General features: G+C 42.0%; 3 protein-coding genes across 4 annotated transcripts; all 3 read right to left on the bottom strand.

Moving 5' to 3' along the window:
• Positions 1 to 592: 592 nt before the first annotated feature.
• gadd45ga (growth arrest and DNA-damage-inducible, gamma a) lies at positions 593 to 2,227 on the bottom strand. Its single transcript, XM_080466782.1, has 4 exons — positions 2,092 to 2,227; positions 1,892 to 1,993; positions 1,572 to 1,782; positions 593 to 1,397 (listed from the first exon to the last, which is right to left on the bottom strand). The coding sequence occupies exons 1-4, from the start codon at positions 2,142 to 2,144 to the stop codon at positions 1,284 to 1,286; spliced, it is 480 nt and encodes a 159-aa protein (XP_080322908.1). The 5' UTR covers positions 2,145 to 2,227; the 3' UTR covers positions 593 to 1,283.
• Positions 2,228 to 5,054: 2,827 nt separating this feature from the next.
• On the bottom strand, positions 5,055 to 12,814 carry creb3l3l (cAMP responsive element binding protein 3-like 3 like). 2 transcript variants are annotated; one of them, XM_080467265.1, is made up of 10 exons: positions 12,691 to 12,814; positions 10,431 to 10,571; positions 9,799 to 10,198; positions 9,598 to 9,710; positions 9,332 to 9,424; positions 8,968 to 9,074; positions 8,111 to 8,179; positions 7,930 to 8,014; positions 7,703 to 7,796; positions 5,055 to 6,682 (listed from the first exon to the last, which is right to left on the bottom strand). In XM_080467265.1, exons 2-10 carry the CDS (start codon positions 10,569 to 10,571, stop codon positions 6,276 to 6,278), a joined length of 1,509 nt encoding a protein of 502 aa, XP_080323391.1. In that variant the 5' UTR covers positions 12,691 to 12,814; the 3' UTR covers positions 5,055 to 6,275. The 2 variants fall into 2 exon arrangements, with proteins under 2 accessions (XP_080323391.1, XP_080323392.1); XM_080467266.1 differs by having other exon boundaries at positions 12,579 to 12,734.
• Positions 12,815 to 14,117: 1,303 nt separating this feature from the next.
• On the bottom strand, positions 14,118 to 20,120 carry nim1ka (NIM1 serine/threonine protein kinase a). Its single transcript, XM_080468393.1, has 5 exons — positions 18,811 to 20,120; positions 18,552 to 18,664; positions 17,390 to 17,511; positions 17,103 to 17,249; positions 14,118 to 16,667 (listed from the first exon to the last, which is right to left on the bottom strand). Exons 1-5 carry the CDS (start codon positions 19,110 to 19,112, stop codon positions 15,909 to 15,911), a joined length of 1,443 nt encoding a protein of 480 aa, XP_080324519.1. The 5' UTR covers positions 19,113 to 20,120; the 3' UTR covers positions 14,118 to 15,908.
• Between the last annotated feature and the right edge of the window lie 1,244 nt (positions 20,121 to 21,364).

Genomic DNA, 21,364 nt, shown 5'->3' with positions numbered 1-21,364 from the left:
CTGCAGCGATACCAGTACTTTCCCCTGAATGTTTTTCAATACGGTTTGTGAGGAATCCGTTTTTCATTGAATGATTTATGGAAAGTGACTTTGCGATAGTATTTCGAATGTGTAAAGTCTCACTAGAGAGTTGTCCAGTTGAGCAAATTTAGGGTAATCATTCATTACAGTCTATTGTTTCCACTTGGCTGCACAAAACTGACACACAGACCTCCAGACCCAGCTGCCACTGCACAAACAAAAAACAGAAAGCCGTCTCCTGCAGCCCACCCGGAATGCCCCAACTCAACCTCGATTCCAACTTCAGCACTTTTGCACACTCTTGCACAAATGAGCTGGTGTGCGGTAACCGGTCAGCAGGAAAAGCACATGTTTCAAAGCCTCGTGTTGTAAATGCTCCACTCTGTTCTTGAACCCACCCTGCATTTTACTGTATGACTTCTGTTGTAACTACAACGTGCAACACTTCCTGGTACTTGTACATCTGTGCAATCTGCTGCAACTTCCCATGTTCTGCTGCAACTGAAGTAACTTCTGGGGTTAGTTAATGCTGGTGAAACATGCAAAGAAGAAAAATGACGTTTCTGAGAAAAACAGTTTGATTCAAATATTTATTCAAAAAAACAGTTCAAAATGAGTACAAGTTATACTGCAGTTTTCTTCTGCAAATATGAAAGAAAAGTTGATAGTCCATGTAAATGTGTCACAGTTACAGATACAGCTGAAATAAATCAGGATTTGCGGGAAAAAGTTTCTTTTTTTTTCCCCCCACCAAAGACTTCCTGAAAGCTGTGCTGCAAAAGAAAGTATCGTCCATTCAGACACATTCAGGTACCATCTTCTGGACCAGTTTCTGACTTGTTCCCTTGCAGAGAGATTCAGTTCCACCTCCACACTTCTCAATAGTCCATTTCTTGCACAGTCTCTTTGTCTGTGACGTTCTCCGCTCAGATTCCTGGATGCCCGTTATCTTGGGCCATGGCTGGCTCACTACCTCTCATCTTGCGCTATGCAGCACAGTCCAGCTCCATCTCAAGTGTCCAGTCCACACACTCCTGACCCAGTCTACACTTGACCCCTGGACTTGAACCCTTCCACAGGGGAATCCAGAACCAATGTGCTGACCCAGAATGCCCCGGAAGGATGCACTCTTGCAGGAGGGTCACAGCCACAGCCTCTTAATCCAAATGAGGCAGACAGGCTCGGCAGCCCCAGTTGAAGCTCAGCTCCTTGACTTTCTTTTCATCATCATCATGTGAAGCACCTTCGAGGGAAAAGTCACTTCAGCGTTCTGGGAGTGTGATGGTGGGCACCCAGTCATACACACTGCGGCTTTCCTCACAGAACAGGCTCAGCTTGTCCAGAGCTGGGTCTTTCCATGGGTTCGCACTGGGACTCTAAAATTAGAAAACGAAAAGAGAGAAAAATTAGAAACAGGAACGCCTACAACAGCCATGACGCGTCGTCAGTGCGCAGCGTGTGCAGAAACCTCAGACAGCAGGATGATGCATGCATGATTCACCGGCTGCCGGCTCGTGTCTGAGTGTGAGTGGGTGCTGCCGGGAACGTACCGTGACGAGGATGCAGTGCGCGTCCTTGGGCTCTCCACTCTCCTCCGCGCCCACAAGGTCCGCCAGGCGCTCGATATCGTTGACGCGCACCACGTTGATGTCGTTGTCGAAGCAGAAAGCCTGGATGAGGGTGAAGTGGATCTGGAGAGCGATGTCACACTCGTACTCCTCATCGGTGGCGAGAACGCAGAATGCCACGCTGTCTGGGTCACTGCGGGACAAGAGACGCGGAGCGGTGAATAGGCAGTCATGCGTCTGTGCGCATTTTCTCTTATCTTTTTAAAATAAAAAAGTGAGCACGAACTGAAGGCAATACTTACACATTCATGACTTTGGCAGATTCATAAACTCCGACTGTCAGGTAGTCCTGCTTCTTGGCAGCGACGAGCAGCTCCTCCAGAGCTGCGCCTGCACTTTGCACCCTTCACAAAGAAGAAATAACACATCATCAGCACACTGTCCTCCAACTCAAAGTGAAAGACAAATAGACTCAACGACTCGAACATGGTGAAACATTTACCTATCAACGTTTTCCATTGTGTTGTCTTGTCCGCGGATCTCTTCCAGAGTCATAGTTATAATCCAAGCGCGATCGGGAAAGAGCAGCGAAAAGAAGAAAAAAGGTTGCAGCTTGAAGTCCGTGTAGTCTCCAGTGTTATTCTGAGCTCGGAACAGGCTGTGGGTGGTTATATAGCGGCTCGGTGCAGTTTCTCGGCAAGGGGCGGTCTTTTCCGCTCCAGTCTCCTGTCATTGGCTCTGAGCGGCCCGGTTAGGAAAGCAAAAGTCCCGGACAGTTTTGGCCTGGCTTGTTGACAACCCCACGTGGGGAAAGATTACAACCTTTCAAGAAATCCCCCCCCCCCCCCCCCTCACCCACCCACCAACGATTTCTCCCTTTCTCGTCAACATCCAACATCATCACTGTGTACAAAAACTAAAGGTCCAGGTTTTTTTTTTTCTTTTCTTTTGTTTTTTTGTTTTTATTATCGGACTTCTGCAGTTATTGCAATAAACAAATGACTGATGCAACAAGGCAAGAAATGTCTTCAATAATATCTTCTAAGAACAGGCTCGTGTTTATGACCTAAATCGAACGTGGAAAAACATGTCAATAAATCACATTGTGGTCATTGCAAGTCCAAAAAGTTAATATTGTGGTTATTTGCATAATGTAGATATTTGATATTATTTTATTAACCCATGTATTTACTATGTTTTCCCTCAATATTCAGCTTATTTGCGTGTGTGGTATTATTATCATTTGTATCTTGCGTTTTTGCATTATGTAATTGTTACAAAATGTTGTTTTCGTTGGGGCATGGGAGATGCAAACAATCCTCTTCCAACGTTCATGGATCTTTAATGTGAGTGGACAGAAGTGAAATCAGCCTGCACTCCATGATAAATGCTGAAAGTACCTTCCAAGGTCTGGATTTCCCCAGCGTGGGGAAAGACTGTAAAGATATATTTTTAGCACTTCCAAACTTTCCCTGTCTAGCCTTCCTTTTGCCCTGGATAAACAGCTTGAGTGCGCGCCGTTGCGCGTGCTTGCCAACCTGTTATTCAACCTGCTGCTGTGTTTACAGTCTGCCCGGGAATTACAGAACTGTCTCAGGAGAGACAGAAACCTACACGCCAGTCCTGACCCGACCAAAGCAAAGCAGCTCTTGATGACACGGTGTCTTTGGAGGAGTGACCGAACAGCTTGTGGCCGGCCGGCCGGCGGCACACGCCGGGTTTTGTTCGCTCCGTTGAAAGGGAAACCTATAATTGCGAGTCTGTCTCGACGCGTGTCGGTTCTCAGAGTAATAAAAGATGGGGGCGACTCTGCGTCACAATATCACTCACGTCCTCCACCTGCCCCCGGTGCTTCCATGGCGCAGGGGGACGTGAGGGTGTGCGTGCGGTTGTTTTGAGTATGTGCGTGCGCCCTTTGGGCCTTTGTTGCCCCAGCTCCAATTAGGTGCCCCGCGGCAGATGTTGGGCAGATGCGCGTGGGTCCCCCTGCTGAAAAGTGCCACGTGCTGTGACCAATAGCCTTTCCAGGCCAGTTTATTTTTTCGTTACAATACGCATGGTAACGTTCACCAACATGTGCTTTTCAGATATAAGCCCACGTGTGTGCATATTTACGCACTGGGATGCTGATCTTGTCTTAACTTGAAGGACGTGTCTGCTATAGTGTGAGCAATTATGTCGGGTCTGAATGACTAATGCAGAATGAACACAAAAACACATTGTCTTCAACAATATTATTGCCTCTGAGTGGCACTCAAAGGTGTACAAGTGCTACAACAAGTTTGGATTTCGGGTTCATTGTACAGCAACCCGTCAAGTCGCGAACTTGTTTGACATTTGATCACATCATGATGGTGTCAGCACGATAACTGGATGACCTGTATCCTCACTTTTCTCAGCCTCTGTTGAACTTGCCTCCCTGTCAGTTAAGCCAGAAGTCTGGACTAGTGTCGCCACCTGCTGTTAGTTTCGAGAGGGTGGACGTCACCACGTGCAACAACTCGTCTGAATATGACGGTGAATAAGCTCGTGACTCATGATTCGCTCATCACGCTTGAGACTCACCCACCCCACAGCTGAGGTTGCTGATGAAGTCAGAGAAATAGTGATTGGTTGTCATGATGGAAGAGTAGAAACTGGAGAAAAACAAATGTGTTTATAAACTACGACGTATATACATATTTTGGATTCACTGAATTTAAAGTTGAATCTATTCATCAATATAATTTCCTTCCCTCTTTCAATAGGATCCGTCCAACTTGGGGTGACAGAAGGAAGGAGACAATCCAAATTACAGTGGGTGAAAGACAAGGTACATCTGGGACAGATCACCAGTCACATTTCTGCAATAAATTGAGAGACAACAAGTCACCTAATATGCATGTTTTTGGACTGTCTGAGGAATTACCGGTACAGGTAACTCACTCACACAGATTAGATTATTAAAACTATACATAGATAGAGCCCTGAACCTCAAATTGATCTAGGGATTCAGTTGTGAGGTGAGAGTGCCCACCACTACACCAGAAATATATGAATACATACTTTCTGTCATGTGGTACTTACATACACAAAGCCAAGGCTTTCAGACATGTTTGCAAAGGGGAGTAACCCTCGCACAGGCTGTGAAAATCCCAGTGGAGAATAAATAGAAACAGCTCTCCCATGTGCTTTACAGGAACTTACCTAATTCAGAACTTTAACAATAAAAAGGTGTGACAAAGCACTCTACACTGAGTTTGTACCCGTAAAACGCATTTCACGGAAGAGGCCAGGAAGGACTCCTGATAAGGATGAAAACTGAGCCTCCACAGCTTCAAAGGGTTTGTGCAAGAGTTCCAGTTACAATTCTGTGTAGGTGCAGACTTGACTTATCAAATCTCCTGAAGTTTAAATCCCCATAACAACATAATGGTTGAGATTCTTCCACCTCTTCGTCAATAACACCAGTCGGGACTTATTCTGATATAAAAAAAAAAAAAAAGGTTTATTATTATAGATGTCCAGACATGTCTTATACATAAAGAGTTCAAATGTACAGAAAGAGCAACAATCATTTCATATATTTACATTACAGTTCTACTTCAAATGTCAGTACATCTGCTTAACGTGATTACAAAGTAGATTCAATACCATTTAGATTCCATTTATCACTGACAGTAACAAGGAAAAGCACAAAAAAATGCTTCACTGACAAAACTGACAGGTCATTACATTTCTGAGTATATTTTACTGCAAAACGGTTCCAAGAGCAAATACATCAAACCCCTTCGTATAAGTATTTCAGACGAGTTTATAAAGGTAAAAGCTGTCCTGTGAAGTCGTTAAAAAGAGGAGATCTCAAGGGGCAGACTGGCATGAGCTGACCAGGGTTCAGAATCTTTTGAGTATTTTGTCTTGCTTTCCTGTGCAACATCAAAACAAAGCATTCCAAAAATATGAGTGAGCGTGGATACCCTTGTTACAAGGGAAATACTAGGCAACTTTACAAGTCTTCTAAATGGCCAAATGTCCTGCAATGGCTTAAGCGTTACGGTGGTCAAGCAACCACTCTGATTCAAGCTTCATGAGCTTTAAGCAGCCTATCTTCTACTAAGCAATTTATGTTGCTGACATACTTGCGGTACAAATCACTGGACTACTTATGCTCTGAATAACTTACTATGCCTGTGAGAATTATGATTTAGGGAGCTCCTTAACGATCACTGTTTGTTAAAGTCTACATCTGTTGGAAGCGATAAAACAAAGGTATCCCTGAAATTTTGGTGAGAAAATCATCATGCCATCAGTTTCTACATCTCTTAAAGTGATCGACTGAATGCCCTTTGTAAATGATTAAGCAATGGTGCCGTTAAATGGGCCTCTCTTGGTCATCATAAGTACTAGCACAGCTTGCATGTGTACTCCAGCGGTGTGTACCATCACTGCTTCTTAAGTAGTTTATACTTAATAGTAAATAAATCTCTTTTAAGTTCCATTTTGATATTCAGAACAAAGTGCAAAATAATAACAGTAGTATGTTGGAGGGGGAAGAAAGGGGGAGAAAAAGTTGGGACATTCAGAACCTATTTGTGAATTAACGATAGTCTTCCCTTTTGTCCTTATAAGGTAAAAGCTTCCTTCTGGTACCCGCCATTATTAAAAGTTTGGCTCCCTCTGCTGGAGGAATTGAGCAACGTTGCCCTACTACATCTCATCAGAGCGGTGTTGCTGTAATATGACGGACGGCGGGCTCCGCTCTATCCAGTTCTCCTTAGTGCCTGTGACCTCATACGCCACTGCAGAGGCCACCACGCCATCGATGGCTCCTTCCTGTAAGGCTCCCACGCCTCCGGGCGATCCTGGCTGCATGTCAGCTGCCTGGGCCGGCCCGGGGAAGTCTGCCGAAGAGTTGCTGTTGACGCCAGTTTCCGAGTTGGATTGCTCCACCCTTTGGTAGTCAGGGGTGTGGTTGTTCTGGCCTCCTGCAAAGATTGCTTTCACGTTCTCCACCTCTGCTGGACTCACTAAGAGAAGCTCCTCCTCTTCAGGCTCAAGGTAGGAAACGGCATCTGTGCTCTCCTGTGGCAGAGAGCGCAAGGTCCGGAAGATAACTGCAGCAAGAAACAAACAAAAAAAAAAAAAAAAAAACGAGTCAGCAAAGTCACACTACTGGGAAAGGAGATTACTCATTGATGATCACGCTCTAAGTAAAACCAAACAGAACCGCACTGGCAACCTCCACCTGTCACTTGAAGAGCTAATACAGTATTGCAGCAGTGTCTACTGGCAGGGACAAAGCAGACGGGCAGATTTGATAAAGAAAATGAAGGTGGAGATGCGGCAATGTAATCAGGCAGTACTAATGCCAATTTCCTACCAAAACTGACTTGTTATGCCCATTTCTGAGACAAGTCCAAGTCAGTGATGCAGCAGCATTTGACAAATTTGATATTAACAGCTCCCACAGACGGCCTGAGTCAAACAATATTTGTTAAAGGATGCAGAGTGTAATATTTAGCACTCTTTGCTCTGAGCAAGATGGCCAGTGTTTAGAGACTGGGTTAGGTCCCATGTTTGCATGGCTTTCTCCTGTGTACTCAGGTTCGCTCACACAGTTCAAAACATGCGTTTCAGGTTAAATAATGACTCTAAATTGTCTGTGGGTGTGATTGTCGGCGTTTCCATGGTTGTCATGTGACCCTAAATTGGGTAAAGCGGGATAAAGGATGAATTAATGGCAATATTTGTTACGTTTTGAGGCTTGAACGTCGCTCAAAAAAACTCAGTATGTCAAGAATTTTGTTGCAACGTTGAATATAAAGTCACTCACTGACATTTTGAGCTAAAAAAAAATAGGCAATTTTATCCTTTTCAAAGAGGTAAAGAGTAACTCACACAACACTGGACAAGAATTTAAAAAAAAAAGTAATGTAATAATATGAATAGTGCAGATGTATTATTTTACCGTCTACATCATTGTATTATTTTCAGCATCATTTTTCCTTTTAAAATTCCAAAGATTTTTATTTTTTTTTCCCCTCTCTTCTCTTCACTGTGAGGTCATAATCAACTATGGCAGCCAGAGAAGTCAACAAAACGCAGCTCTGTGTTTGTTTTTAAAGGGAACTTACTGGAAGAGGGTGTGTAGAGTTCCTTTTGTTCAGAGCTCCGGCCAAACGGATTGACTGACGGGAAGATGATGAGACAGAAGGAGAGCAGGAACACCTGGAGGGCAAACAGGAGAGACGAAGTGAGGGGGGGGGAAGAAAACAACAAAAAAACAAACAGCTGACCACTTCCTATACAAACAGTAATCAGTGGAGGAAAGTAGAAAATACTACAACAGCGGAGACTTTACCATGACACAGGTGCTGGTGGTGCTGGCCTTCATGGTTGATATCTTCACCATCGCCTGCAGTTTTTTCAGCTGCTCTATTAAGGAGCTGGACGAATGGGATTGAAACAGAGAGTCAGATTATGTATGCAAAAGTAAATGTATGCAGAGGCAAACACGCGCGCAGTATGACAGTATGTCTTACATGTTCTGTTTGTGGAGCATTTGGACTTTCTTCTGTAGTTCCAGGTTGTGTGCCGTGCAGATTGCGACCCTAAAGTGGACAAAGATTCAGACGGTCAAAATCTTAACAGATACTCAAAACTATTAAAAAAGCATATAAAATTGCCAATCAGCATGAATGAACATTAAACAATAAGGCACTGCAAGTAGGGCGAATTCAGATAAATCAAACTCTCTAATATTCGTCTAAAGTCAGTAAAGCTACATAAGAAAACACTCGAGGCTACAAGATCTAAGACCATTTCCAAACGCATCAACATTAATTAAAAAATTTTTTATTTATAGGACCAGTCAGCTATAACCATGTCTTTGTCTATTCCACAACTTCACTGTAACAATATTTAGACAAATAAAATACATTTTAAAACATGTTTTTTTTTTTGGGTTGGTTCATCTAAGATGATAATGTGCAAAATGTAGAACAACCTTCTAATCTCACTTGGGAATATTTGTGTTATTTCTTCTTACACAATCACTGCTACTTCATATTCACGATGCTGCTGTATTTCATTTTCAGTACTTCCTTAGGTACAAGAACACACATGCTATTGTGGTGTACATTTAAGAAAAAGAAAAAAATCCCTGCCTCAAGCTTTGCTGTATTTACCCATATAATGTAGACGAAGTTATATTTTTTATATATGCCTTCTTCTATGTTTGAATTCACCAAATATCATGGCACTTGCCAATTCTGAGCTTCATTAGTTGAGTGCAATTCATAGAAAATACAACATAACGTGTGTATGCAAGGAAGTTTATTTAGTATGGACACCGCATTTGTTTTTTGTTTTTTTAATGCGTCAACTCTCTTCATCTCACCTGTTTTCCAGTCCATCCACGTACACCTTCTTCTTCTTGCGGCTCTCCTGAGCAGACTGCTTGTTGCGGATCTTCCGGCGGACTCTCTTCAGAGTCCTCTCCTCTGCCTGTTTCAGAGTCACAATGTGGAGATGGCAGGTGATGAAATCCATAAAGAACAGCACAGTTAAACATTGTCCATCAAACCCATGATTACAGGGCAATTTTCTAACAAACCAAAAATAAAGTAAAACAAAAAGAGTTGAAAGCATCAATCAACACATATATTATATATATATATTTCATAGTATTCAGACCCGAGGAGCAGCAGGATCGATTTTACATGATTACATTGTTATAAGGTGTCAATAAATAAGAAAATGACCTTTGTGAGGGGCATGTGTGAGGGAATTGTCGCTCCTTCTTTTGCCAAAAGTCGCTTCTCTTCCTCAGTGAGCACAATCTCTTTAAACTGGAACTAGAGAGAGGAAGAGGAAAACAGTTTTTTTTTTAAAGAAGAAAACACATTTTATATCATGTTTTTATAACCATCGAATCTACGGCATATGTCAGACAATACCAGTAGGTAAATGAAATCTCTGTGAAGTTGCTAAAAAAATTAAAAAATAAATAAAAGTTCAAGAAACTGACCTGGTCTGTAAAGTTGCTCTCGGTTGAATCCTCCATTGTGTCCTCAATGGCCAAAGTGCAAGGCAGCTCAGTGGTGAGGTCTTCCTCCTCCATTTCCTCGCTCACCAGATCATCTGTCCCAAAACAAAACAAAGAAACTCCTAAATGAGCCGCGCTGGAAGGTACGTACAAACGGAAGTTCTTGTTGACAACAGCACAGACCGAGATCAATGAAGACGTCTGTGTCTAGCTTCTCTGCTCTCACACTCTGCAGCATGTCCAGGTCCACGTCTCCGCCTCCGCCCTGCAGCAGAGAGTAGCTGTGGTCTGCTTGAACTGTTAAGGCTTCGGGGCTCTCCGTCTGCAGCTCTCCAGAGGTCAGGGCAGGGTCGGAGTGCACCGGGCTGGGCTGAGAATAACCGGGGCTGGGAACCACGTCGCTTTCACTGCCTTGGGGACTCGGGCATCCCGCAAGATTGTTGTGGCCGGCTCCAGAGCTGCTGTCGTCAGAGATGCCGCTGTCACTGCCCAGCGGAGAATGAGAGGGACATGTGGCCTCTGTGTGGTCGTCAACATCTAACAGGCTGGACAGGAAGTCCTCAGTGTCCATCCCAGTCAGCATCTGGAAGACAAAGAGGCAAATGTTAAATTCTGAAACCAACACATACAAACAGCATTAAAAGAAAATTCACAGAAGACGATTGTGCGGTCAGCTGTGCAGAAATGTTGACGTGTAGACTAAGAAATCTTCACTTTACTGATCCTTAACCATGGACTTCTCCAGTTAGTGACTGAAACAGAACTATTGCCTTCAATCAAACAAGCTTCGCTCCAAATCCAGAATGAAATCTTACGTCTTGCTCAGAGAGCCAGGATTCAATGAGTCCGTTCCCATCAGGGAAAAACGGCTCAGTAGATCCATCCTCTCCATCTTGGAACAGCAACCCCAACAGGTCAGCGCCGTCCATGTCGGGAAGGTCCTCAGTGACTGACATCTGGAGGAAGGCGATACACAACACAGCAGGTTAAATACTAGAACAGGAGAAAGTTTCTCTACCGGCATGTTGATGTGATGTCATCGCCAAGACAATGCTGGATTTTATAAGTTAGTGATGGACGTTAAATGCTTCTTGGCGTCATAGGCTTTTGTTTGTGGTTAAAGTGCGAATCATTTTTTTTTTCACACCAATACAGTTGAGAAAACTGGGAACAAGATATTGAGCTCATCTGAATGAGTGATGATCTAATTGTTAAAAAAGTGATTGTATTTGTTTTTTTTCTGTGGGGTCACAGACCATTTCCAATGACAATTAATCAGAAAAAAAACAAGTAATTAAATGAGTTTATTACATGGCTGTAAAGAATCCTGTTTGATATGAAAGTTCAAGTTGAATGATGCAATTAGGATTATCAGAGGTAGACAGAGTACAGAAAATACATCCGACTCCATTGCTAAGAATGTTTAAACTTACAAGTAAAAGAAATGTGAGAAAATCTGATCAAATATAAAGTACAAACTATTTATATTTGTTACTTATTCACCACATTCTCAACAGCGGGCCTTCAATCAAACTTAAATGGATAAGGTATCTACATTTTAAGTATAAAAATTGCAATACGGAAATCCAATGCATATATGAAGTCGTTAGTTTTCAGTTAAAAGAATATATGTGTTGAATTGAGGAAAAAAAAAGCTTTGAATTGTGCAAAAATAAGGGCGTACTCAGTTACAACTTGAGATTTTAATTGAATAACTTTATTGACATTATATGTCAAATATAGTGCAATTATATGTGTTGCTCACTTTGTGCATTAATATGAAATGTCAAAGAATTACCCATAAAAGAAACTATAAGGTAAGATGAAACAGGATTGCCTGGGATGAGATATCAAAACACTAATGTCCACTTAATGGTTATTTGATGATCTGATGGCCCAAAGATAATGATAATAATAATAATAAACTGTTGGTTAATCTGGATGTGCGGGTCATTATCGACCTGTAGTGCTTGCCAGAAGGCTTCAGTTCAAACAGGTGATGAGCTGAGTGGGAGGATGGATGTGCTCCTTCTCAGCCATCTGGAGCTGGATAACTCCCCCAGGGAGAGTTTCATGTTTTTAAGTCAATTACAGGACACAAACTATTTTCAATTGTGAGTAAAATCACTTACTTAAATTTACAAGTACCCCAAAATCCCCCTTATGTACAGTGATGCGAGTGTTGGTAATCAGTAACTTCCATGCCTGAGGTGAACTGATTTCAGATCATCTGACCAAAATGAACTACAAACATCTCTACATGCTGGGCATCATACCTCAGACATACCACTGCATGAAAATATGTATAAGTATGACTGTTCTGCCCTCGGCATCACATTGACATTGAACTGCAGACACTAACAGTAGGACAAAAGGATGTGGGGGAGTAAATGGGGGATGGTCCTGCTTCACTGTCTGATTCTGTTGCTGCTCAATAGTGTGCAATGCTTCCCTGTGGAGGCTGCAGACACACGTGCAAAAGCGCCACTACGGCCTATTAGTGACCACAATATTTAATAAAAAATGACAATAACCTCATCTTAACATACCATCTGCACGCCTATGAATCCTCCAGCCTTACATTGCATCAGTCTAAACATGACTTCATCGTCTGGCAGGCCCCGCCCCCTCCATGCCTTTGTCACGAGATCCGTACGATATCGAATGTCAAAACAAATAAGATTCACACTCTTCGGTTTTCTGGAGGAAACATGAATTTCTGTGCCGTGCGCTTCGCTGCGGTTCGAAAGAGTGGGATCGAGTCTGCATGCGCTTACATTTGAGCCATAGCTTGCAGAAATACAGCAAGACCACGAAATGACCCATTTAAGACTTGAAGAATGGAAATTGCCCAAACTGAGTGTCTCGTGAGTTGTTGTCCCCTCCCCCCCCCCCCAACACGATCTGCATTGTTGTCGTTATTAATATTGACAATCATGAAAATGTTCAAGGCCAGCACTCACCTTAGCTTCATAAACCTGCCAAAATATTACTTGTTGAGGGCGTGGTCCCTCGAGTCACTCGAAACGCTAAAAGAAAACGTTAAACTCGGCTGATTCAGCTAAGATTTCTTACCGTTTGATGACAGGACACTCAATAACATTGAAGTAAGTGCGTCTGGTGCGTCTTTGGGTTTGTGGATTCAGCTTTCCTCCTACTGCTTCCGTCACAGCCCTTCCTCCAGAAACCACCTTCCAACGCGGCAGAAACTGCGTCATCACGTACAGGCGGAAAGGAAAACGTGCTGGTTTTCAAGGGATTCTGGGAAATGTAGTTCTGATGTTTTTCCGCACACAAATATGTTTCAGACACAAGCGACTAATTGTTAACAGTAAAACAAAAATGAAATAGTTTGGTGTATGTGCAATAAATCTAAATTATGTGGAAATTTTATTTCAGTAAATTGCGATGCAATTGATTTATTTTCCACTGTGAGCCTCCTGTGCACATTTAAGAAAAAAGCAAAATAGATATATAAGTATATATGCATTCTATAGGGCGCTGCATGGTGGAGCAGCAGCAGTTAACACTTTTGCCTCACATTGAGATTGCCATGGGTTCAAATTAAAAAATAATGTGAGTTTAACTGGTGACCCTAAATTGCCCCTCGGTGTGAATGTGAGTGTGTGTTTGCCCTGTGATGAATTGGGGACCTGTCAATTTGTAACCTGCCCTTGTTCATAGTAAGCTGGGATCGGCTCCGGCACCCACAACAGTTCATAGGCTAAAACGGTACAGGAGATGGATGGATTTTTGATATACTCTATATAAGTTCCATCCATGATATGGCACAGTGGTCTTGCTAAGTTTTTACATATCAATAAGTTCAACATGTAAGTGTAATTTAAGATATGCTGCATTGTTTGATGGGCAGTATAAAGTTTCTTTTCTATACAACAAGGCGTATATTGAATGAGATCATGTTTCTTTACCATCAGGTATTCATGAATAATACAAAACCAGACAGGATCATGATGGAGACTGGTGAGGGTCTGAGATAAGTATTTTCAAAGTCTTATAGGCCTTGAACATATGTCCTCTGAGATGGAAAGAATGTACATATAAGAGGACAGATGTGATAAGAGTCAGACTTTCTAACAGGTTTAAGGCAGCCATCATGAGAAGAAAAGTGATTAGGATCTTGCAAAGCCGCTCTCATGCAGGAATTTAGAGTTGGAGGCTCTACAGTTCCTAAATCATCAGATTGCAACATGCTTGCATTGCATCAGCTGTTGTGACGGAATGTGAAAGTGACTCAGTGTGGCGAGATGACTGCAGTAATTGATGTTACATAAACAATAACAGAAGCAAGAATGTAAAACAAACAAAAAAAAACCCCACTATATTTCAAAATGTGTCATTCCAGTGTGAAAAAAAATCAACTTGCAGAATGCTGTGGGAGGAAGCAATTAGTCATTATTAATAACATTAGAGGGGAAAAACACATGGGCATTTAAAAAAAAAAACATGACTATCTACTTAGTTTTTTTTTCTCTTTTATTCAATATTTTAAGTCCGTTCAGCAGCATGGCCATGGCATCACACAATTGCTGACTGGATCAGTCAAACTGTCTCAGTCAAAAATTGAATATGGATTTTTCCACATGAATCACTACTTCTGGATGTTTTTGTTGTGGTACACATAGCTTAAGGCCATTCAGCTCCCCCAGGCCACTATAAAAGTAAAGAGGTCAGTGTGGTCATCCCAGTACCATTTCGATCGACATCACATTAGATGTGGGACTTCTATATTGTCATAAATAATATTGATTACAATGAAACCAGCTGATGTGATTTCACAACAGTTAAAAAAAATACCTAAGGCATCAAAGAAAAGTGCATTTAAACAATATAGACACACATTTTATGTACTGACTGCATGTTTCATCCCTTTACCATTTCAATATGATGTGGTATATTTAAAATTCCTGAAAATATATGCTACATTATGTCTCAATGTTGTTATAACACAACTTAGCAAAGAACAGATGTGAAATATAAACGTCTGCTCCACATGACTTATATATTATCCACTCTCGAACGCTTTCCAATCATCAAAATAAACTGCCCTTTGGATCAGTCCAGAAGATTTGCCAGCTTTATGTCTCTGCCTGCAAAAGGACACACTATTGAATTATTGAAAGCAACATTTCTACATTGTCTAATTTTAAGTGCTTGAAGAAAAAGATACTAAAGCAGGGGTGTCAAACGTACTGCCCGCAGGGCAAAACCAGCCTGTCATCAGGTCTATTTTGGCTCAGACGATGACCTAGTAAAGTGTAATAATAATGTTAATGACATTGATTGAAATGTCTCAATCAAAGTAACTGCTGTTTTGATATCTTTTTAATGACGGCTGGTTTAGTCTGAAAAGTATTTTTGCAGTACTATTAGGAAAGGAAGTCTGGACTGCACTATATCACTCCCCACTCAGGTGACAAGTTGTGACGCACGTCAGTACGTAAGAATAACAACGTTATCTTGTATGTCATCTGTGTACACTGCCAGCGCCATGAGGAAAGAAAAACATGTTAGGTATGGGAGTAAATGGAGAAACTGGATGTGGTCCACCGTTTGCTTTTATCGGAATCTGCCAATTATTGTTTAAATCCAGCACTGGTGTTGTTTGGAACATCACATGGTTTGTTTTTGCATTTCTTCTGGTCGCTGTTGTAGCAGAAGTTACACTGTGTTTTGTATTGAGATGGTGGTCATTATATTCTTGATGATCTTCTGTGGTCTGTGTTTGCTTGAGTGGGACCCCCTTTCTTTACAGACCACAGATTTTAAACGCTGATCAATGATATTGGCTATTGTTCGTCTGAGGCGGTCAAAACCAATGTGTATAGCTGCCAGCATTGGAAGAGAGTGAAAAATCGGAGGCAGAAAGTGACCTTATTGCCAACGAAGCAGTAAAAAGGTATCAAATATAATCTGTTTCAGAACCTAATCATGCTCCTTTCCACTGCAGGTTAAAGGGAAAACGTTGTGTTTAGTTAAAGGTCACTATATATTCCAATATTTTACAGGTCCAGCCCACTTAAAATCAAATATGACCACATATGTGGCCTCTAAAATGAGTGTAACATCCATGTAGTAAAGTCAAAAAAATCTGTTTTTAACAGCTGAGTGCAGTTACATTACATACCCTAATTTTAATTCATACAACTGGGTTGAAAAGCAATTTTTTCCCCCAGAAAATCTAATGTACTCCATGCAGTCTCATCCCAGACTTTGAATGAAGATATTATAATTAAAGTCGATGAATCTCCAGTGTGAAGCGATGAGTTTCGTCACAGAATCACACATAGCTTAGAAGTGTGCCGTAAACTTCTGTATACTTTTAGTCGTTCTTTTTTACTTTTCGTTGTTGGTGCAACTGCCTGTGTGACGGCGGGTATGCTCTCAGTGACCCGCTTCCTGTGAGCACGATGGAGCAGGATCCGATAAACTCCAGTGATGGAACTCCTGCAGTCCTTCCCCTGGTTATTGACGATGTGGTCTGAGGTGATTCCCAGTGTCTCCAGTGCCGCTTTGACCTCCACCTCCTCCTCCGGGAGTTCAGATGGTTCATTCTCTGCCAGGTGTGACGGGTCAAGTTTAAATGGCTCCATGGCACGAGGGAAGTCGACAGGGAGCAGCCACTCACAACCCATCATCTGCTCCACCGTGCAGCGGTCAGTCGGTATAGGCTGCAGAATCCCCCTGACCAGCCTTTGGCATGCGTCGGGCATCCAGGAAGGTAGGACGTAGGCCCCCTCCATGATGCATCGCTTCAGTTTGGGGACAGTGTCCGCTCTGAATGGCATGGTGCCCGACACCATGAAGAACAGCATCACACCCAAGGCCCAGATGTCCACAAAGATGCCGACGTAATGCTCGTCCCGAAAGAGTTCTGGCGCGGCATAAGGCGGTGAACCACAGAACGTGTTGAGCGTCTCATCACGACGACTCAGTGTGCTGAAGCCAAAGTCCCCCACTTTGACGCAAAAGCTACTGGTGTAGAAGACGTTTTCTGCCTTCAAGTCACGATGGATGATGTTGTTTTCATGCTGTGAAAGAGTAAGGAAAAACTTAAAAATGTGATGGAGAATAGAGAAACACATTTAGCTGAATCTATAATTACATATTATAGATCCTTCACTTCTCACAGTTTGTTATAATCTAAGAAATGACAATGTGTATAGAATACAGCATGGTTAAGGGCCTCAAAGCTGTTAGAAGCAATTTGCTTAGACAAGATGCTCATGAGACTTATATATGTTGCAGCAGCCACTGTTGTGGTTGGTAGTACGTTGATTGATTGATGTACAAAATTATACTTGTAAATACTGAAATTATTCAAATTCAAACTTACAAATACATCACCATTACTGCTTCCGAAAGTATTCTGGGTAAAATACATTTCAGTAATACGGCAGGTGGGGAGGGGGTTCAAGAGCTGGGGTAGGCCTCAGCATTACACACTGCCTCTTCCTTTCATTTACCATGTGTTTGACAGCGGAGAGGATCTGAGCAAAGACAATCTTGCTATCTGTGTCAGAAAGTTTCCCTTCTGTAGTTATCTTAGTGTAGAGCTCCCCTCCTCCAGCATACTCCATCACCAGGTGTAACCGTGACAAAGTCTCCACCACCTAAAAACAAAATAAAACAAACATGTGAGCAACACCAGAATACCTAATATATAAGAACACCAGATTAGCAGCACTTTGTGATCAGATAAAGTTAATCTAAAAGATTGTGAACAAAAGCTACAGTCAAATAAGAGTCCAACCTCATAGAGGCGGATGATATTGGGATGATGTAGTTTCTCCATGCTAGAAATCTCTCTGGACAGCAGCCTCTGGGTCTTCTGATCCAACTTGGTTTTGTCCAAGATCTTTATGGCCACTTTATCTGGTGATGCCAAGAAAGGAATTTATAAAGACAGCTAGCTATAGACAGTAGGTCATTTAAAATGAAGAAAGATAATTTGCTTGTTCTTATAATCTTGTTCAAATAAGCATGTAAAAAAAAAAAAAAGGCTTAGATCTCAATAGCGAAAAAAATGGCAGCGCTTGTCTGGGATCACCTCCGAAACTAAGAGTCGACCTTGAAGCTAACAAGGCTGACAGTCGTCGCTAGTTAATTTGATGGAGGATTAGCTGCCCCGTGAAAGCACCTTTCCTGATTATCTTCTCTCTGGGGATCTATTTTCACCTTTAGACCAAATGTGAAAGGAAAAAAACAGGTTCTCAGAATCAGGAAAAAATCTTCCTTTTTTTTCAAAATACCATTTCTTTTTAACTGAAATGGAGCCCAAGTAGAAGAGACAAATGATTTCTAGCAAGTGAGCACTCCAAAAAAATTAAATCTCAATATTTTACATATATCAAATTTGAATAGCAAAAATACTGGCTGTATCCTTTGAATGATTCATACATTAGATGAAACTCGGGTAACTAAATACTGAAAACTTGTTGAGAAGCAAAATGGTGTTGAGATATCTAATTGTGCTTCAGTATGCATTATTAAGGCTGGTATTAGGCTCCCTTTCAGTGACAGTGACATAGCTTTCAATAGGAGCATTCAATATGCATTGCAGCTCATAGTTTTTGACTTGATAGCACGCACACACACACACACACACATTTTCCTCCATCTCTCTATAGCCTTTGATGAGGCATGCAGCAATTTTAGCCGTCGCTAAGGAAACTGGAGATCTCTAATCAATCCATCTGTTCAAGGGCAGTCGACAATCTGTCTCTTTGTGGCTGAATCGGCCCACTTGGTCAAGCAGGCACACATGGCCTTATTAGTGAGTTGGTACTAAGAAAAATGAATGTTGCTGTTCATTGAAAAAAAAATAAATGTTTATCAGGCAAATGTAATGCTGAATGTGACATTGTGTTTGTTTCCGCACTGTCAGTTCAGTCAAACTCCCCATAAGGCTTTACCTTTGGTGAGCGCGTGAATTCCTAGTTTGACATGGGAGAAATTGCCGCAACCAATCTCTCCACGAATTTTGTAGAAGCCGATCCTTCTGCCGACTGTTAGCTCTCGAACCACCCTGTCAGCACAGTGCAAAAGAGAACATGTTAACTATGGTGGAGCCATCACATACACAATAAAAACATTTACTGAACAGTGATGACAAAACAAATTATGACAAAGAAGTTATAAATCTTACTCTTTTTTTTTTTTTTTTAACCTTACCTTTCGTCCTGGCACATATCCAGGTTCAGCCTTTCCAGTGGAGTGAGGCGGCGGACAGTGGCGCCCTCGTCATCTGTGTTGATGTCGGAGCTGTCCTGGCGGGTGGAGCGGGAGTGCCTTTGGCTGGCACCCACAGCTGTTCCTCCGATGGAGCCGCTGATGGATTCTCCAATAGACTCCCCAGTCTCCGCCCCTGAAATTGAGCTGGTCCCTGAGGTGCCTGCTGCCCCTGACCCTTTGGAGCCCGCTGCCCCAGGATCAGCCCCTTCTGGGGTACTCTCGGCAGGGCAGACAGCCGTCATCCTGCAAGGAACCCCCAGGGTGCAGCGGAATTAAGTCATAGCTGAGAGAGATGCAGGGCTGCAAGCACAGAAACAAAAATTCATCAATTTTCTTCTGATGCAGTACATGATATTTCAAGAAAGTGTGTTACTCAACAACATTCAGTAGTAGGCACTATTTAGTATGTGATGCTAAACAACGCAAAGTCCAGAAATAACCCGATAAAAGCAAAACTAAATATATTTAGAGCAGTTTCTCTCAGACTACTTTTAGATATTACAAATGTATTTCAAGATTTTTTACAATAGAGTTTTTTAAGAATTCTTTGACATTTCTACAATAACAGAGGAATATACAGTTTCTTCTTGATGCTAACAAAGAGTAGACAGCATGAAACACAAATACAAAAGGTAAGAAGGAAACTCATTCATGATCCTTCAACATTAACATTTTACTGATTTACATTATCAAGTATTCAGGGCAAAATGAAATTTGCTCTGAGACTTGACTTACCTTCAGAAGTTCGAGCCATTTAGAAGGTAAATCCCAGTCAGCGTCTTTGCCCAAAGAACATAACTATTTACTAAACTGAGTCAATAAACCAATAGTATGTGAGTTAGCCTAAATAGGACACAACGCACAAGTTTTGCTCCATTCAAAATGTCCCACATCTGCTGCAGCTGAGAATGTCCTCACACCCGTTGAACATCATAGTCAGCGGGTCAGCTGAAGCTTGAAGCCGTCTTGTTGCATCTTCAGAATTTGTACTGGTTGTTGCTTTTTGGTTTCCGCACATCGAGCTTCATGAAGGGTGCCGACGTGGTGAACTCACACGTCGGATAGACCATGTGCCACCGGATGCGCGTTCCCTGCTGTCGCTTACTGACGAGGTCTGCTGGAGCTTTAATGGACCCTTCTGAGTCTCCGGGGTATAAATAGACCACGGGGTGAGGAGGAGGGAAGAGGGGCTGGATGGGGGAGTGTGAACAGATGATAGTGTCAGGGTCCATCCATTATGTGGTCAATGAGACAACCTGGAAGAAAAAAACAAAAAACAAAATACATACATACAAAAATCAACAACAATTTTATCTGCATAAAGCAATTAGTGAAACCAGTGTTTCAGCGTCCACATTCAAGTGTTCAAATGTATAGGTCAACACAACTGCGCCCGTGCAGTATTAACACGAGTATCTTTTGAAATCTTACATAATTGAAGGCTCAAGTCCTACTCCAAGTGCAGCGCAAGCTGAGGTTGCCATGAGAACCAAGGAAAACAAATCAGAGCTCCCATTGCTCGGTGAGAAAACAACTTACATCACCCAAACTATGCCTGCATCACTTTAAATTGCAGAGTAAGAGCAAGCACCATGTGTGTTTGTGTGTGCATGTGAGATTGTATAAGACTGTAAGTAGGTGATAATTCCATGCTGCTGTGAGGACAAAGTTCTAACAATGCCCCATGAGAGGAAAAAGCAAAAATTAAAACGACTCAAAAATGAGTTGTATGATTGGTATGACGAAAACTGTGAATCTTAAATATCCAGAATATATTTCATCACAATAACAAATATAAGGTATAGTTAATGAGTTATTAATAGGGAAAACTGGCTCAATTTCAGCAGTGTATTGTAGAGTAGGTGCATAAAATGAATATCCCTCCTATGTCCTGTGTTGAGAGGGGCAAACAGACTAATGGCAAAATGGTAAATGGATTTCACTTATATAGCGCCTTTCAGCTGCGTGAGCAGCCCCAAAGCGCTAATGCATTAAGTGATTAATTGAAACGCATTGAATTAACTAGTCTCATCCTCTCAGAGTATTATTTTGAATATCATCTCCTGTACTGTTTTATCCAGCTCGATAAGACAGTCACGGAGTCTTTGATGAGGCCTTCAACAAATTTAGCCGTTGCTGATGAAACGCACGCGGGGACACCATGAAAACTCCACAACACAGAACGGCTCTCAAACCCGGACAAAAACTGTGGCCGTAATATGAACAAATACAAACACAAGAAACTTGCCTTATTTCATCATGTTATGAAATAAAAACAGGCCAGAAATATGAAGACTGTTTGTGGAGTGACGAAATCAGTTCAGAATGGTTATTTTGGATGAATCTTAAAATAAGTCATCTGCTCAAAGACAGAAATTGTGGAGCCAGAGGAGGATATTTTTTGAAGCAAGGCTACAAAATGGTTAACTCGTCGTAACACGGTGCATTCATGGAGGGACACTCTCATTTATCCCTATGTTAAGATGAATGAGTC

This window comes from Lipophrys pholis (genome assembly GCF_963383615.2).
Source record: "Lipophrys pholis genome assembly, chromosome: 7".
In the NCBI taxonomy this organism is placed as follows: Eukaryota; Metazoa; Chordata; class Actinopteri; order Blenniiformes; family Blenniidae; genus Lipophrys; species Lipophrys pholis.
The sequence above is the reverse complement of the archived record's forward strand: the minus strand, read 5'-3'. Positions and strand labels throughout refer to the sequence as shown.

Coding starts and splice junctions, on each gene's coding strand:
- creb3l3l (XM_080467265.1), bottom strand. CDS start 10,571: ATGTCAGTCACTGAGGACCTTCCCGACATGGACGGCGCTGACCTGTTG. Junction 9,711..9,798: donor AGACGTCTTCATTGATCTCG/GTCTGTGCTGTT, acceptor GTTTTGGGACAG/ATGATCTGGTGAGCGAGGAA. Junction 7,797..7,929: donor CCACCAGCACCTGTGTCATG/GTAAAGTCTCCG, acceptor TTTGCCCTCCAG/GTGTTCCTGCTCTCCTTCTG.
- nim1ka (XM_080468393.1), bottom strand. CDS start 19,112: ATGACGGCTGTCTGCCCTGCCGAGAGTACCCCAGAAGGGGCTGATCCT. Junction 17,512..18,551: donor AATTCACGCGCTCACCAAAG/GTAAAGCCTTAT, acceptor TGGCATCACCAG/ATAAAGTGGCCATAAAGATC. Junction 16,668..17,102: donor TCTCCGCTGTCAAACACATG/GTAAATGAAAGG, acceptor ACTCTTTCACAG/CATGAAAACAACATCATCCA.
- gadd45ga (XM_080466782.1), bottom strand. CDS start 2,144: ATGACTCTGGAAGAGATCCGCGGACAAGACAACACAATGGAAAACGTT. Junction 1,994..2,091: donor ACAATGGAAAACGTTGATAG/GTAAATGTTTCA, acceptor TTCTTTGTGAAG/GGTGCAAAGTGCAGGCGCAG. Junction 1,398..1,571: donor CGCACTGCATCCTCGTCACG/GTACGTTCCCGG, acceptor TTCTAATTTTAG/AGTCCCAGTGCGAACCCATG.